This window comes from Quercus suber, unplaced genomic scaffold (genome assembly GCF_002906115.3).
Source record: "Quercus suber isolate HL8 unplaced genomic scaffold, Cork oak 2.0 scaffold_57, whole genome shotgun sequence".
Lineage (NCBI taxonomy): Eukaryota > Viridiplantae > Streptophyta > Magnoliopsida > Fagales > Fagaceae > Quercus > Quercus suber.
The window spans coordinates 1,904,047-1,921,830 of record NW_027069522.1 but is presented as its reverse complement, the minus strand read 5'-3'; the positions used below and the strand labels follow the sequence as shown (position 1 = coordinate 1,921,830).

General features: G+C 34.5%; 1 protein-coding gene and 2 long non-coding RNA genes across 8 annotated transcripts; all 3 read left to right on the top strand.

Annotated features, from left to right (window-relative positions):
- Positions 1–809: 809 nt before the first annotated feature.
- LOC111988332 (putative disease resistance protein RGA4) lies at positions 810–8,908 on the top strand. Of its 3 annotated transcripts, none has more exons than XM_065772361.1 (11): positions 810–4,130; positions 4,449–4,525; positions 5,430–5,612; positions 5,924–5,956; positions 6,042–6,133; positions 6,323–6,394; positions 6,526–6,852; positions 7,568–7,784; positions 8,161–8,250; positions 8,439–8,685; positions 8,816–8,908. In XM_065772361.1, the coding sequence occupies exons 1-3, from the start codon at positions 935–937 to the stop codon at positions 5,481–5,483; spliced, it is 3,327 nt and encodes a 1,108-aa protein (XP_065628433.1). In that variant the 5' UTR covers positions 810–934; the 3' UTR covers positions 5,484–5,612; positions 5,924–5,956; positions 6,042–6,133; positions 6,323–6,394; positions 6,526–6,852; positions 7,568–7,784; positions 8,161–8,250; positions 8,439–8,685; positions 8,816–8,908. The 3 variants fall into 3 exon arrangements, with proteins under 3 accessions (XP_065628433.1, XP_065628431.1, XP_065628432.1); XM_065772359.1 differs by having other exon boundaries at positions 8,771–8,908; XM_065772360.1 differs by having other exon boundaries at positions 6,319–6,394; positions 8,771–8,908.
- A 1,132-nt stretch (positions 8,909–10,040) lies between these two features.
- Positions 10,041–11,630, top strand: LOC136067080 (uncharacterized). The gene is made up of 2 exons (XR_010628605.1): positions 10,041–11,059; positions 11,500–11,630. It is a non-coding gene; the product is annotated as an uncharacterized LOC136067080 (long non-coding RNA).
- A 218-nt stretch (positions 11,631–11,848) lies between these two features.
- LOC136067079 (uncharacterized) lies at positions 11,849–14,732 on the top strand. Of its 4 annotated transcripts, XR_010628604.1 has the most exons (7): positions 11,849–12,184; positions 12,406–12,433; positions 12,566–12,643; positions 13,012–13,168; positions 13,655–13,749; positions 13,834–13,886; positions 14,068–14,732. It is a non-coding gene; the product is annotated as an uncharacterized LOC136067079 (long non-coding RNA). The 4 variants fall into 4 exon arrangements; XR_010628603.1 differs by having other exon boundaries at positions 12,406–12,643; XR_010628602.1 differs by having other exon boundaries at positions 11,849–12,433.
- Positions 14,733–17,784: the final 3,052 nt, after the last annotated feature.

Genomic DNA, 17,784 nt, shown 5'->3' with positions numbered 1-17,784 from the left:
AGTCTAAAGTTTTACAATTAAAAACAACGTTTTCTTTGGGCATAATTATTGAGGCTAGCTGTTGTGGGATTCTTGGTGTTGTGCTCTGTTGATGCTGACCAGACCACATATACCTGCTCTTCTTTTTTCTTTTTTACTTTTTTAATTTTTTCTTTTATTTTGTGTGATCGGATGGATTGAGATCAGTTGAAACAGGTACGGTAACTGGTACAATTAGTGTGAGTGGCTGAGATATAAAGTTGCAACTTTAAATTTTTCTAAAAAAAGTTGCAATTTTAAAGGTCTATTTGATATATGTATTTAAAAATTAAAAATTATTATTTAAAAATATTTGTAAAAATATATGTGGATGAAAAAAATGTAAAAATATGTGAAATATTATTTAAAAATTAAAAATAATTGTTTGAAAACATAAACCAAACACTCTTAAATCTCAATTATCGAATAAAAAAAGAAAGTAAAAGTAAAAAATAGTCGGATTAGTAAAAAAAAAAAAAATAGAGTTTGAGTGAGAGAGATGGGGTTAATTGCGTCTCAATCCATGGACGGTGACTGTTGGCATTTATAAATTATTTCCTGATACATGCAAAATACTGTTTGATGAACGGTAAATTAGTCATTCTTGATACAGTTACATGTCGGCAATAATTTCCTAATACCGCCAACAATGATAAGTGCTAAGTTGTCTGATTCATTCCAATCCGACGAAAAGTAGATCGAATCCAATTTGTCAAAAGAAGGACGAATATGAAATATTGAAAAGCTTCAATAATTCTAATACAAAGAGATAAGGTTGAGATGATAATGTTTGTCTCAAGGCTTATAAATATTGATGTGGTTATTCTAAGTTGGGCACAACTCCACAACCTGCTTCTTTATACTTTTATCATCCTACAAAACCATATTCTATTCCTGAAAAGAAAAAAAGAAAAAAATGGCGCAAGGAGTGGTCTTCAACCTTGCCGGGAAAGTGCTTGAACTGCTGAGTCCCTTAATTCGTGAAGAGATCAAGTTGGCCTGCTGTCTGAAAGCTGATCTTGTAAATCTAAAGAGCACAGTTTCCATAATCAAAGATGTACTTCTTGATGCTGAAAAGCAGGCTCATCATAGAGCTGTTGTCAAAGGTTGGCTCGAAAAGCTCAAAGATGTCCTCCATGATGCTGATGACGTGCTGGATGAGGTTGCCACTGAAGCTTTGCAGCGTAATGTGATGGCTGGAAATAAGATGACGAAGGAGGTACGCATTTTCTTTTCAAGTTCAAACCAGCTTGCTTTTAGACTTAAGATGGGTCATAAAATTAAGGCAATTAGGAAGAGTCTAGATGTCATTAACAAAGAAAAGGAGGACTTCCACTTTAATGTAGGCTCCAATGAGCCACAAGTCATGAATAGGGATAGAGAGTCTAGATACACTACTTCTGTGGGAAGGGAAGATGAAGTTATTGGGAGAGAGAATGATAAGAAAGAGATTATAGAACGTCTTTTCGATAACAATGTTGTAGATGATATTTCTATCATTGCAATTGTTGGTATCGGAGGATTGGGCAAGACGACACTAGCTCAACAGGTATACAATGATGAAAATGTCAAAAACAAATTTGATCTAGAACTTTGGATTTGTATCTCTGATAATCTTGACATAAAGCGTATTGTTAAAGAAGTTTTAGAACAGATGAAAGAGTGGAATCATGAAGAAAGCCTTGAGGTGATGCAAAATAAGCTTGGAGAAAAACTAAATGGAAAAAAATGCCTGATAGTCTTGGACGATTTGTGGAATGAGGACAGAGATGAATGTCTTCCTTTGAGGAATTTGTTTAGGGGTGCTAAAACGGGAAGTAGAATAATAGTGACCACACGCTCAAAAAGGGTAGCGAGCGCAATAGGGGCAACTTCTTATCCTCTAAGAAGCCTACCTGCAGAAAAGGCTCTGGATTTGTTTGTAAAAATGGCATTTGAACGAGGTCAAGAATCAAAATATAAAGCCTTAGTAGCAATAGGACAAAAGATTGTTGAATATTGTGATGGATTACCTCTCGCTATAAGAACAATAGGAAGCATATTGTACGCTAATACTTCTGAGAGAAGGTGGGAATTCTTCTTAGATTATGAACTCCCAAAAATAGGTCATCAAGAAAATGATAAGATTTTAAAAACTCTTAAGTTGAGTTATGATTATCTTCCATCACACTTAAAGCAATGTTTTGCTTATTGTCGATTGTTTCCAAAAGATCATAGGATTAATGTACACACACTTATTAATCTTTGGGTGGCACAAGGATTTATTGTGTTAGTTAATCCAAAGCAGCGTTTTGAGGATGTTGGTAGAGAATATTTTATGGAATTACTTTGGAGGTCATTTTTCCAAGATGTAGAAAATGATGATTTGGACAATATAGAATCATGTAAAATGCATGATCTCATGCATGATCTTGCATGTCTTGTGTCTGGAACGAAAAGTGCCATATTAAATTCAAGTGGCATATTAAATTCAAGTGGGGAAAATGTTATTGAAAAAGTTCGTCATGTATCATTTAATCTTGTAGATACATCAATGCAATTTTCAATCTCCATGCTTAATGGAAGGAAGGTACACACAATTCTAGGATCTTGTGTACAGAGGTGGGGCTTGGGTAACTTAACTTGTGATGCATTAATTTTAAATTTTAAGTATTTACGCACATTGGATTTGAGTTATCTAAGACTACATGTAGTGCCACGTTCAATTGGAAAATTGAAGCATTTAAGATACCTTGATCTTTCTAGGAATTATGGGATTAAAATTCTCCCTAATTCCATTACTAAGATGTTGAATTTGCAGACACTAATTCTACAATATTGTAGTCGTCTAAGAGAATTACCCAAGGGCATTAAAAAGTTGGTCTATCTCAGGTTTCTAGATATTACAGGTTGCGACCAAATGACTAATATGCCCCTTGAAATCAGACACCATACTTATCTTGAGACAATACTACCAGGGGTTGTTGTGAGAAAGGAAGGTTCTGGGGCCAAGTCCAATGGTGGGCCAAGTCAATTGAAGAAACTACACAACTTGGGAGGAAAATTAATAATTGAAAATCTGGGATATGGAAAAGATGACGTGTGGGAATGTAAAGAGGCAAATTTAAGGGATAAACAACATCTTCAACATCTGGTATTAAAGTGGGATCACTCCGAATGGGATGCAGAAAGCGATGAAATGCTGGAAGCGCTTCAGCCACATCCAAATCTCAAAGCGTTGGAATTGCGGTATTATATGGGTGTGAGAATTCCAAGTTGGCTCTCTTCTCTCACTAATCTTGTTCGTTTTAAATTAGAAGATAATAAGAGATTGCAGCACCTCCCACCGTTAAATCAACTCCCTTTTCTCAAGGAGGTCTATCTGGAAGATATGGAAGCACTTGAATACATTGAATACATATGGATAGATGAAGAGAGTGTTAGTAACGTGTTGGGTGCTTCCTCTTCTTCTTCTTCTTCAAAAACACCATTCTTCCCATCCTTATCTTCTCTGTGGATTGCGGGTTGCCCAAAACTGAAGGGATGGTGGAGGAATTCAGATGATGATAATGAGCCACACCATCTCTTACTTCCATCATTTCCCCCTTCTCTTTCGACATTACATTTTCGATATTGCCCTAACCTGACTTCCATGCCCCCATTTCCATATTTGAAAGAAGAGTTATCATTGTGGGGGCGTAGCTGGAAGGTATTGGAGCAGACAATGAAAATGGAAGCAGCAACCACATCAACCTACTTTCCTCCTCTCTCTCAATTACGGGAATTAAACTTATCTCAGATGATCGATTTCGCATCTCTTCCAGAGGATTGGCTGCGGAACCTCGTTTCTCTTCGGAAACTCTCTATACAACTCTGCAATGGATTGGTTTCTCTCCCTTGGATAGGCAGCCTCACATCACTACAAATCCTTATTATTTGGCAATGTCCCAATCTGACGTCACTTCCTCAAGAGATTAGCAATCTCACCTCTTTAAAAGAATTGGAAATTTGGCATTGTCCCCTCTTAGGCCAAAGATGCAAGAGGCAAATAGGTGAAAATTGGCCCTTCATTGCCCATGTCCCAATCGTAAGAGTGGATGGTCAGAACCAGCAAGAAGAAACAATTTCTTCAGGTATGCATCTTATCTATCGTTTAATCTCAAGTTTAAAATTAACTACTACTAAAACTATTGAACTTCTTTTCTTATGCTGAACCGAACCAATTTAAAACTCTCTTTCTCTCTTTTCGGTATTTTTCCTTTTTCTTGTTTATAAAATGTTAATTAGACACACGATTTCTTCACAAAGTTATTTCAACAAGAAAAATTAGTCTAATGTAATCCATCCTTTTTTTTTTTTTTCCTTTCTTTTAATTCTAATGATTTATATCTTTGTACCTAGGAGCATGTTGATAATATGATGTTTGTATGGTTGCTTCTTAATTATTGCAGAATCTGAGTTGGTTAGTTTACTTCCAGAGGATGAATTAATCTTGCAACAAGCATTGCAAGATTTAGATTATTTTACGGTAATTTCTTTGTTTCACTCTCTTTTATTTATTTTTTTTCTTTTTTGGGGTCTATATATTTATTAAGATTAATTTCAAAATTCTCATTTGAACTATTGGCATATGGAAAATGACTAATGGTTTAATTACTGTTTTGATGGGATAATTGCTGAATGAATTCTTTCTTTTCTCAGAATTTTTTATTTTTATTTTGGAGACTTTGTTTTAGTCAAAAGCAGAACAAAGATTGAGGTCTACCAATGCAGACATTCACAAATCTAGAGATAATATTTATCTGAGTTGTGCATTTCTTATCTCCTAATAATTAAATACTTCTAATTAGATGTTAAACATTTTGAACAAAACCATTGGTGCTTTCAATTTTCTTTCTTCTTTATCTGTTTTTATACGTTAGATTTCTAATGCCTAGAGCATCACACAGTCATAATTTTTTTGGTTTCCTAGCGATTTTTGGCTTTTCCTCTACCTTCAACAGCAACTTACATCCTTTCTTTCGCCTCCAAGTATTTCAAAACAAAAAATCCTACCCTTTTTTTTATTCTTCCTTCTCATTATTGTCCTGTAAGAAACGGAAAAGTTCTAATTTTTTAATGCATACTTCATGTACTTTATTTTTTGGTTCTTGTGCTAAAATAAACGGTTCATAACACTTCATTATGTGTGTAAATGACACTGTGTGTCCAAGTACTAGAGAGTAAAGAATGGGTCTAATCTGAGTTGTTTACAATTTATGGATAGATTGGATTGAACTTTTTTTTTTTTTTATATTACTGCAAATAACAATTACAAATTAATTTTTTTTTTTTTTTATTACTTGAATACTAAGACTTGAGGATACCTCGTTTTGCTTATGTTTCCCCCCTTGAAATCGAACACCTTACTTATCTTGAGACAATACTGCCAGGGGTGTCCCAATCTGACGTCACTTCCTCAAGAGATACGCAATCTCACCTCTTAAAAGAATTGGAAATTAGGGATTGTCCCCTCTTAGGGCAAAGATGCAAGAGGCAAATAGGTGAAGATTGGCCCTTCATTGCCCATGTCCCACTCGTACTAGTGGATGGTGAAGAAGAAACAATTTCTTCAGGTATGCATCTCATCTATCTATCTTTCAATCCCAAATTAAAAATCGACTTTTAAAACTATTCAACTTCTTTTTTATGCTGAACTGAACCTGTTTAAAACTCTCTGTCCTTCTTTTCGGTATTTTTCCTCTTTCCTGTGTATAAAATGTTAATTAGACACACGATTTCTTCACAAAGTTATTTGAACAAGAAAAATTAGGATAATGTAATCCATCCTTTTTTTATTTATTTTTTCTTTCTTTTAATTCTAATGATTTATATCTTTGTGCCTAAGAGCATGATGTGTGTATTGGTTGCTTCTTAATAATTGCAGAATCTTAGTCAGAGTCAGCTTCTTCTACTTCAGGTATGCATTTCTCTTCTTCTTGTTGGTGCCTTTTGAGATTTGTGATATTTTGGAGAACTTGTTAGTTATGTGACTTCTTATGCAGAACCAACCGAGACAAAGAACAAGCTTGCCTCAAAATTCGGAACCTTTTCAAAAATTGCAATTGTGCAATGGCTCAAGAACTAGAACTCAGTGGTAATCTTTTTGTTCTTTTATTCAAAATCTATGCTGATGATTACTTCAAATTATTAGGAATTTATTTTTTAAAGACTTTCATTTGTTCTTTTATTCTATCGTTTCTTAAAGTTAAAAATTTTAATGAGATGATTAAATGAAAAATATTTGTTTGCTTCCTCACATGTTGAATTGTTAATGTGAAGACAGACTTTGAAGTCAAATAAGTACGAGAGAATGACTAAATGTGTCTAATTTGTTCATTCATCCACAAATTCAAAGGTAGATTGGATTGAATTTTTATCTGTTACTCAATTGAAAATTTCCAATCAAGGTTTTTCTTTTTGCTTGAATACCAATTGAGATTAGAGGATACTGTGATTTCTCTTACTTTACCCATTTTTATGTAATAGGTTGTTATGCTCAAAACAACAACACCCAAGTTTAAGAACTTCTGGTTTTTCCAATGGTTGCTATTTTGGAACTTTCTCTCTCTGCTAAAGCGGTGGCCCTTGCTTCTTGAATTTTGGCTGTGGAGTCCCTGTCTGAACATGAGGCAGCAAAAACATGGGTAGGAGGGAAAGAACATAAGAGTGGAATCCTCAATTGCGTATTTAACTTCTCAATCATTTGACTTATCACACAGAACAAATCAAGGCAACAACAAACCTGGCTCAAAATTTTGACCCTGTTCAAAAAGTTTTGGCCCCAAAATTGTGTGACAAGTAGTGGACTCAATGGTAATCATCTTCTCTCTCTTAAAAAAACAATTGGGAAATCTCTTTATGTTTTGTTTCCTTTCTATATGTTCAAAGGCCTGCTGTTGCATATATGATATCTTCGCATATATGGAGAAGAAAGGATAGCGTTTATATCTTTGACTTTAAGTTATGAGCTGATGTACTTGGTTGCTTTGCTGACAATTGCAGAAATAGAGAAAAACATTTACCACTTGAGGGGAGTATTTACCATGCCAACTAACAATGTAGGAATTATCTTATTAAATGGATTCTGTTTGGTCAATTATTTTCTCTATATATAAGCTTAAAACATGTTCTTATATATACTAGAAATTGATTTTCACAATGTCATTGAGTAATTGGTAAATAACTAATGAATTATTTAGTTCATGGGTTGAGACAATAAGGCTGAATAATTTGTTCTTTTCCCAAATGTTTCTTGAGAATTCGTTTAAGTCAAAATTATAAAATGAGATTAGTCTAGTTGATTTATTTAGTCTAGTGTTTCTGGACATGCACAAATCCAATGGTAAATTATCTAACAGATTTCAGACTACCCTCCTTTTCTTACTTCATTATGTAGTATTTTATGGGGGGTTATTAATGCTCAAAGCAGCATCCAAGCTTAGGAACTTTTCATTTTCTATGTGGTTGGTGTTTTGTCTATTTGTCTACCTCCTAAAGCTCCTTTGGTTATTAACTTTTTGTTGTGCAGACATTGTTTGATATTCGGCAACATTACACATGTTCTTTTCTCTAATCACTGCGAAGAAGAGTAGGCCAGCCTGCAGGCGAGTGTGGGGGTAGAGTTCATGGAATTTTTAAGCCATAGAGAGGTAGAACAAGTAAGGTGGTTGAGACATGACAGGTAAGAGAAGCAGTTTGATTAAATATCCCAAAGATGGTGTAATTCACAGCAAAGTGATGCAAAGGTAAGCAAATTCTGGCCTTTGAACTATTCTTACCTTATCTATCATTTAATCCCAAATTGAAAATCAACTACTGGTTTTTTTCGGGTCTTTGATATTTTGGACAGCTTTTAAAACTATTCAACTTCTTTCTTATGCTGAATTGAACAAATTTAAAACTCTCTTTCTTTCTTTCTGGTCTTTTTTTTACTTTTTCCTGTCTATAAAATGTTAATTACACACATGATTTCTTCACAAAGTTATTTGAACAAGAAAAATTAGGATAATGTAATGAATCCCCCTTTTTTTTTCTTTCTTTTAATCCTAATGATTTATATCAATGTACCTAAGAGCATGTTGATAATTTGATGTGTGTATGGTTGCTTCTTATTAATTGTAGAATTTGTGTAATAATCGGAGACGGTTTATTAGCTTCCAGAGGGGGAATTAATCTTGCAACAACCATTGCAGGAATTAGCTTATTTTGCAGGTATTTAGCAGGTCTATATATCTATTAAGATTAATTTTTAAACTCTCATTTGAACTGTTGATATATAGAAAATAACTAATGGTTTAGTTACTGCTTTTGATGGGATAATTAGTTTATTTATTACTTGAATAAATAAGACTTGAAGATCCCTCATTTTGCTTACTTCCCCCCCATTTTTTGAATAATAGGTCGTTAATTTCAGAGCTACACAAGTTTAAGAACTTCTGGTTTTTCAAGTGCTTGTTATTTTGTCACTTTCTCTGCCTCCTAAAGCTGTAGTCCTTGCTGCATTTGGTTGTGAAGTCCCTGTAATCTTGAGGCAGCAGCACATCTGTTCTTTTTTAATCAGTAGGATCCAAATACAGTCCCACAAACATGAGTAGGAGAGAATATTGGATAGAAGTTGGAATCTGATGGCATCTTTAACAACTTCAGGTATTTGACTTTTAATGAAGAAACCAACACCAATAATCTTGTTTTGATATATCTTGGAGAATTTATCAGGCATTGGACTTTTCAGGTTTCACACAGAACTTAAAATTCAGACCCTATTCAAAACTTTCAGGCCTTGCAATTGTGCAGCATGTCCCAGAATTGCAAGTGAATTATCAGAATCTGCTGAAAACAATTTCTTAGTCATTTGACTTCTTATGCAGAACCAACTGAAGCAAAGAACAGGCTTGGGTGCAAAATTCAGACCCTATTGTGTAATAGGTCAAGAACTCAGTGGTATTCATTTGTTTCCCTTTTTTCCAATAAAAACTTTTATAAGACACATGATTTCTTCAAATTATTAGGAGAATAAAAAAGGATAACTGCTTTATCATTTGCTCTTTTATTCTAATGATTTATATATTTTCATCTAAACTTGTGTTAATGAAATGACATATATGGTCGCTTGTGTTCATAATTGCAGAATCATAGCAAATTTCTTAGAACTTTGAAGGGAGGACTTGACCAGGTAACTAACACTGCAGGAATTAGCTTACTAAACCGGTATTTGGGTTGTTAAATTTTTTTTTTTTTTTTTGTTCATAAAAGTTTCTAACATATATCTACTAAGTGCTTTTCATGAGATGATTAAGCCAAAATACTCACATTTTTGTGTGTATACTGGCTTTAAAAAAATAAATAAATAAAAAGAACAAGAGAATGAATGAATGGGCCTAATCTGTTCATACATGCACTAATTCAAAGATAGTTTGAATTGAATTTTTATTTGTTAATAGAAAATAATTACAAATTATGTTTTAACTACTTCAAGTATCTTGCTTTTCATGGCACAACTGAAAATCAATTTTTTTGTTCTTCATTCTGCTTTTTGAGGTTTTGATGTTTTGAAGAACTTCTCAATCATTTGACTTCTCACGCAGAACGAATTAAGGACAAACTTGGCTTACCTTGTTCAAAACTTTATGGCCTAGAAATTAAGGCAAGTACAGTCTTGGACTCAATGGTAATTATCTTTTTTTATAAAAAAAATTCCCTTTACTTTTTTTTTTTTTCATCAAAACTTTAATTAGATTCATGATTTCTTTAAATTATTAGGAGAATAAAAAGGGATAATTGTATATTCTTCTGTTTGTTCTTTTGTTCTAATGATTTATATCATTGCATCTAAGCTTGTGTTGATGAAATGACCTATATGGTTGCTTCTTAATAATTGCAGAATCGTAGAAAATTTGGTAGCATTTTGAAGAGAGGAACATGACCAGGCAACTATGAAATTACAGGGAATCAGCTTACTATAAAAGTATTTTGGTGGTTAACTTTTTTTTTTTTTTTGGGGGGGGGGGGGTATATTTGTTTGCTTCCTCACATGTTGGTGTGAAGACTGACTTTTTAAAGTCAGAACACAAGAATGACTGAACGAGTATAATTTTTTGTACATGCACAGATTTGAAGGTAGATTGGATTGAGTTTTTATCAGTTACTCAATTAAATTTTACTAATCAAGGCTTTTCATCTCACTTGTATTCCAATTAAGACTTGAGGATAACACCATTTTTCTTTTCATTTTCTCTCCGGGAACTCTATATAAAAAGGTGCGATGGTCTGGGTTCTGTCCATTGGATAGGCATCCTCATATTACTACAAAGCCTTAACATTTGGGAATGTCCCAAACTAATGTCACTTCCTCAAGGGATTCGCAATCTCACATCTTTATATGAACTAGGAATTGATAATTGTCCCAAACTGATGTCACTTCCTCAAAGGAGTCACAATCTCACCCCTTTAAAAAAGTTGGAAATTTTTGATTGTCCCCTCTAACAACAAAGATGCAAGAGGCAAACAGGTGAAGATTGGCCCATCATTGCTCATGTCCCATACATGTATGTGGATGGTTTGATCCACCAAGAAGAAACAATATTTCAAGTATGCATCTATCTATCTATCTTTTCATCCCAAATTAAAAACCAACCACTGGTTTTTGAGGATTTTGATATTTTGAACTACTTCTAAAACTATTCAACTTTGTTCTTATGCTCAACTGAACCAATTTAAAATTCTCTTCTTTTCTGTCTTTTTTCTTTTTCCTGTTTATATTAGACAGTTGATTTCTTCACAAAGTTATTTGAACAAGAAAGATTGAGATAATGCAATCCTTCCCTTCATGCATACATACATACATACATATATATATATATATAATTCTAATTATTTATATTTTTGTACATAAGAATATAATATGATGTGTGCATGGTTGCTTCTAAATAATTGCACAATCAGAGTCAAAGGCAGTTTGCTAACACTCCGAGATGAGGACTTAATCTAGCAACTACCATTGCAGGAATCAGCTTATTTTCAGGTATTTTGTTGGTTGATTCTCTTTTGTTCATTTAAAAGTCTGTCATTTGTTCTTTTTATTCTTTCGTTTCTTAAATTCTTTCTTTTGTTGAGGAAGTAACATATTTTATTTTAATGAGATGATTAAACGGAAATTATTTGTTTTCTTCCTCACATGTCGAATTGTTGATGTAAGACTGACTTTGAAGTCAAAGAAGAATGAGAGAATGACTGAATGAGTCTAATTTGTTAGTTCATGCACAAATTGAAATGTAGATTGGATTGAATTTGAACTTTTACTTGATTAAAATTTACCAATGAAGGTTTTCCTTTTTGCTTGAATCCCAAATAAGATTAAAGGATACTGTTACTTTACCCATTTTTATATAATAGGTTGTTACGCTCAAAACAGCACCCAAGTTTTAAAACTTTTGGTTTTTCCAATGGTTGGTAATTTGGCAGTTTCTCTATCTGCTAAAGCCGTGGCCCTTGGTTTTGAATTTTGGCCGTGGGGTCCCTATGTGAACATGAGGCAGTAAACATGAATATAGGAGGGAAAGAGTTGAATAGGTTGGCATCTTTAACTACTTAAGTTATTTGGTTTTTTATGCAGATCCGAACACCAATTTTCTTGTTCTTGTTCTTGTTCTTCTTCATTTTGCCTTCTCAGTTTTGATGTTTCAAAGAACTTCTCAATCAATGACTTCTCACGCATAACAAATTAAGGCAACAACTGACCTGGTGCAAAATTTGGACCCTATTCAAAACATTCTGGCCCTGAAATTGTGCAACAAGTCATGAACTCAACTTCGTTGATGTCATGAGCTGATGTTCCTTTTTATTTTTATTTGGGAAATCTCTTATCTGTTTTGTTCCCTTTTTGTATGTTCAAAGGACTGTTGCTACATATATGATCTCATCACATAAATGGAGAAGAAAGGATAACATCTATATCTTTGAACGTAAAACTTCTTTGATGTCATGAGGTGATGTTCCTTTTTATTTTTATTTGGGAAATCTCTTATCTGTTTTGTTCCCTTTTTGTATGTTCAAAGGACTGTTGCTACATATATGATCTCATCACATAAATGGAGAAGAAAGGATAACATCTATATCTTTGAACGTAAAACTTCTTTGATGTCATGAGGTGATGTTCTTGGTTGCATTTCTGACAATTGTAGAAATCGAGAAAATCTTTTTCCTTTATATTATAAGCTTTTGTATCAAAAGGAAAATTACTAGCAATATAAACTTTGTTACTTTTTTTATTTTTATTTTCCTACTTTTATAAGCCAAGTCACTTTAAAAACATTTTTCCCTGGTGATTAAATCTTTTGGATCTTGTGGCACCTGCTACTACTGCTACAGCCTCTACCTCATCTCCAAATACATCAAGGTAAAATATTCTTATCATTTTTATTGTGCCTTAGCTTCTTATTGTTGTCCTCCCAAAAAGAGAAGTAATTTCTTTGCTAAACTCAATAATTTTTTCTGTTGTTCTTGTGCTGAAAATGTTTTATTTTTGCAGATACTTCATAACTTCCATTATTGTATGAATGAAAACTGAGCATCCAACTACGTTGTAGGAATTAGCTTATTATTCCAGGTATACTTTCAGAATTTTTTTTTTTGGGGCGTGTCCCCTGTTATACATAAGCTTTCTGTATGTATGTTAAAATTTTTCTTCAAAATTTCAAACAGAATTGTAGAATATCCTCTTTTTTCTTACTTCTTTACCTATTATTTTATGATAGTTTATTAATGCTGAAAACTTGTATTCACATGCACTGGAATCCTGTTCGTCTAGGAAGATTTCAACCTGAAAGTGAAATAACAAAAAGGGGCAGAAAAGTATCATCAAGATTATTAGAAAAATCGTTTTTCCACTAAGATCACAATTAATTGGAGTTGTGCTAATGATAGGAATGCCTGTTTCAGTAATAATATTCTTTCTCTTTTGTGGTTGGGATGAAGGTCACTGCAACAATTTCTTTGAAGTAAGTGCAAAGTGTGAAGATGATCCTATCGTTGTGTAATATGGAGAGGAAAGAAAAGGGAGAATTTTGGTTGAATTCCACTTGGAGGAGTACCTTGCCTTTTCACCTGAATTCTACTGTTACATTTTGTTGTTGTAAGTTATAATCTTGGAATTTACCTTGTACGAATATTGCTGCTTGGTGAAGTTATTTATCAAGGAAGAATTGGTGATTGAAATTTTGTCCATTCTGTATTCTCTCTAGAATCAATTTTTGGGAAGCCTTCAGAAAAGGCAATTTTACATATTTCTCACAACAATTGAAGTTAAATCCAACTAGGTTACATTTTGTCTTAAAAAAGAAGAAGAAGAAGTTAAATCCAACTAATTCCTTCCACTTTAAGTGTGAGTGTATGCCTTCCAAATCTTGTCAATAGTTCACTCCTTTTACCTCTTGCTAGTTTCAGTTTCAGCTCCCAATGTTACACTCATCCTTTGCTCATATGTTTGCTGGAGTTGTCTTAGATTTTCTATGGTCCTACTTATTTTGGTCAGCATAGTCATAGATTACTTCAAGAAGTTCTTGTTGGTTTATTCTTCTCCTTTTTTTCTTGTTGAAGACTATTGCATTATATTTTGTAGGTAAGATACTTGGGGCCTCTTTTCTCGTTTTGCCGACTAATTGCTTCAATATTGGACAGCTATTCTTTTGGGTTATTTTAGAGTGCAAAATGGAGGTAGCTATTATATTTTAATTAAATGGTACAATTATGCTGTTATTGTTTTTTAATATGATATTTTAATCATTGTTTCCTCTGTAGATGGCGGTTCCATTTAGCACACAACTTGTCTCATAACTCCTTTTCCATGAGAGGTGAGCCTACATGTTTCTTTTTTTTTTTAAATATCTAATATTTAAATTGTAGACTCTTTTCTTTAATTTATTATGGAAAACTCCTTTGTTTCCTTTCATTATGGGGTGAAAGTTGTTTGCATGCATGATCATATCTCTAGGTATTTGAAGATAACAAAAGTTTCTCTAACTCCCTTATCAGGGATATCAGCCATTATGGTTGTGAAGTTAACTATTGGAGGGTCATCAAAAGGGGATTATTCACCATTAATACGGAGCAAACTTTGTGTCAAGTCTAGAATTTGACCTATTACAAGGAAGATGGATAAGATCACATAATAATGTGGATTGGTCATTGTTCTCCTTTGGAAAAGTATTAGTCATCTTCAACAATTGTGCCAGAGAATGAGAACAATTGAACAGATCCATTCATTTCATTTGGAATGCTGAGTCCGCAATTCTCAACTTGTTTAATGTTGCTGTCAGTTAGACTATCAAATATTTCATTTCTTCTTCAACAATTGCGCCAGAGAATGAGAACAATTGAACAGATCCATTCATTTCATTAGGAATGCTGAGTCTGCAATTCTTAACTTGTTTAATGTTGCCAGCAGTTTGACCATCAAATGTTTCATTTTTTCTTCAAATTTTATGATTTGGGTGGCCAGCTTTGTGTGGCATTTTCGTATGAAACCAGTTTATTGGGTTCTTCTTTGCTACCTGGATTTGATTACAGCTAGGGTGCTCTCCATTGTCCATAACTTGTATGTCAATTTATGTTGTGTATTATTATTTTTATATACTGAAGGAATATTCCAGAAAGAAAATCTTTTTTTTTTTTCATAATAAAAATTCAGATTTATACAATGTGTTGTATCATGTATGACTCAAGTTATACATATGTATGAACACCTTTGCTGCAAATGAGACTATTATACGTCTGAAAGTGATACTTTATTGTAGCAATCCTTGTTTCAACTTATTTTTATTTTTAATTTTTTTATAGGATTTTTATGAAATTTTTTAAAGAGAATTTAATAGTATATTAGCATTAAGAAAAATATTTTTTAATGGATATAGACACTTTTTCCATGGTAGGATTAATGGTGACAAAACATGTAAATTTTATGGACGAAATTATAAAAATGAAAGATGAAAATATCAATTGAACAAATTTAAAAAATGTTATTTGTATTTTAGCCTAAAATTTTTGTTGTGTACTATTTTCTTTTTTAACCTATATTTTTTAATGATACTAAACTTAAGAAAATGTGAAAAAAGGTTATCGGGATAATGTTTTATTGTTTTCTACCCTAACAAACGCGATGACTTAAATTTTATACATTTCCATTTGAAAGATAATGTATTAATTAACAATCTTCTAAAAAGTTGGACTTTTCAAATGGGGCCAACAGTGTCCAGGACAAATAGGTGGATCGATCGAGAAGCTGTCGAAGGGACAGGAGCTTTCTTGATCGATCCACCTAGCTATCGAGAAGGTGTCGAGAAGCTATTAAGCTATCCGTCCACAGGTGTTGAGCTATTTGTCCAGTTTTATTGAACAACCTTTCTTTACTTGTTTCTTGGTCCAATTTTTATGGCTTCAATACTATATCTTGAAACACAATTTCTTGAAGTATTAAACACATCTTAGATTTACTCAATTACAAGTAAAGTGCATTTTGTCAAAAGATTAGCCAATGATATCAAAGAATGACATATATTCTTAACAAGTGAAACACATATATCATAACATAATCAAATCCATCATACTGGATTTCGGTTTGCGTTGGATCCCAATCTCGTCAAGTGTTGGTAAGAATGGTGGGCCGAGATCAGGAGTTGGAATTTTCGGGGACAAAGCTTGGTTGAAAACTTCAAACTCGTCCTCAGAATCAAGTACTTCAACCACTTCTTCTTCTGTGTTAGTAGAGCGAGACGAAGTAACTACTCCGGTTGTCTGTTGTAGTGGCAAGGCTACCTTTGGTATGCCTTCAAATATGGGCTCTGTGGTGAGCGTGCCTTTTGGAACAGGGTCAAGAAGAAGAAAGCTAGGAGCCGCTATGCTGATGTGGTGCAGTCGAGGGTCGTTCGCCTTAATGACGCACTTAGGCGCTAGGAAACTCTTGGAGATCAGGGTGTAACCCAATATCAAGTGGGCTGCCTTAAGTTGCCCGTCGGAATGGACAAAGACCTCTGCCTTCAAGATCTTGTCTAAACTCTCCTGGTTTACGAGACTGAAGTTGGGCACGACAGAGTGGGTCTGCAAGACCATCAAGAAAGTCAAGGAAATAACGTTAGCGAAATGCAAGTCAAAAGAAACTTTAGATATAGACGAAAACCAAAGAAAAAGAAAAACAAAATAACTTTGAAATTGTGAATCTAAGCCTAGAGCCCCACCTGATTTGCCCTCCCTTGTTGGACAAGGGAGGCCGTCGTGCCATTCTCCTAATATAATCAGGAAGTCTTTATTTAAGCCTTTATTGGAGTCGGGGAGGCATTGAATAAGCTTGACCTCGGGGTATCTAGACTTAAGGTAATACCCCTGCCCAGTGAGGTGGTGGAGATTGTAGATCCAGTTGACATTGTGGTGAGTCAACCCTAAGCCCATTTTTTCATTGGGGACATCTACACACCATAGTATTCTGAATATATTGGGGGCACATTGAGTAGGAGCTAACCTATGGGCACACTAAGGTAGTCTTTGGTGACAATACCCATAGGGATTCTCATCCCTCCTTCTATGAAGGCAATCATTGGGATTACCATTTCTCCCTCTTGCCTATCTGTGTGCCATTGTCCCTCTTTACAGTACTTAGTGCCCGCCCCTGGAGGGATCCTATACTTAGCCCTAAAGTTTGCCATTCCTCCTCGGAGTCTTGAATCTACCCATTTCTAAGAAAGGTTGGAAGAACTAAGGAGATTGGGAAGGGAAAGTGGAGCCGAGGAGAAAAAAGAAAGAATGCGAAGAGAAGAAGAATGTATAGAAAAATAAAGAGTAAAAGTTTAAGAAGACTTATAGAAAGAGTAAAGGTGTCCTCGGACAGGCCTTTGGTATTTGTAAGGGCTCAAGTGAGTTGAAAAGGTGTGCAGGTTTAAGGTATGTGCGCTAGAACGGAATGAATGCTAAAGTGAAAAGAGAAGTTGATTTGAAAGGTATTTATATCAAGGAGGAAGCTAGAAGCGGGAAAATTCCTACTCAGTACCCAACGAAAACATTAGCTGTTGGATTTGCATCACGCCGTAGAACGTGGGGAATAAGAAGCCGTAAGAATTTAATGAGGGCGCGTCTCGAATGCCTAAGTGCCAGAAACGTGTACACAAGGTAACTACGGTGACATTGAAATCCTCTTTTCTTCCAGAGGATCTAGAAAGAAGAATCTCGAGGGGCTATTGTGGGGCATTGGGCCCTGGAGCCCATTATTGGTGTATATAATGGACTTAAGGCCTAAGCTGAGGACTGAAGGCTTCCGAAAGGGTGGGGGGGGAGGGGGTAAACGCTATCAAAAGAGCCCATGTTGGCAAACAGAAATGTCAATTTAGATCATAACGGCCCAGGGGGTTGTGCCAAGGCCGAGGTCCGTAGAAATAGTTTGCCGTCTAGGGGAACATCACAGGAACACTCAGTTGATACGAATAAACACTGCGAAAGCTCAGGACAGGGAAGTGTCCTAAAATATCTAAGGAGAAAGCTGCTACCTCCGCATTAAATACACTATAGCTAACTCCCTAGCCGCATTAATGTAGAGGTGATACCTGAACACTAGATTTCAGTCTTATAGCTACTACATGAAGACGTATGGGAAGTGCTGACGGAACAAGTATCAACACCAACCATCTGGCATGCACGTGGAAGGTAGAGATAAAAAGGAAAGACAGTATAAAAGAAGGAGGGGACAACAAAATTAAGGGGATTGGA

Bases quoted from the DNA above. Each gene is read 5' to 3' on its own strand.
- LOC111988332 (XM_065772361.1), top strand. From the start codon at position 935: ATGGCGCAAGGAGTGGTCTTCAACCTTGCCGGGAAAGTGCTTGAACTG. The intron at 4,131-4,448 runs GTATGCATCTTA...TAATTATTGCAG, and splicing joins AGAAGAAACAATTTCTTCAG to AATCTGAGTTGGTTAGTTTA. The intron at 4,526-5,429 runs GTAATTTCTTTG...CAATACTGCCAG, and splicing joins AAGATTTAGATTATTTTACG to GGGTGTCCCAATCTGACGTC.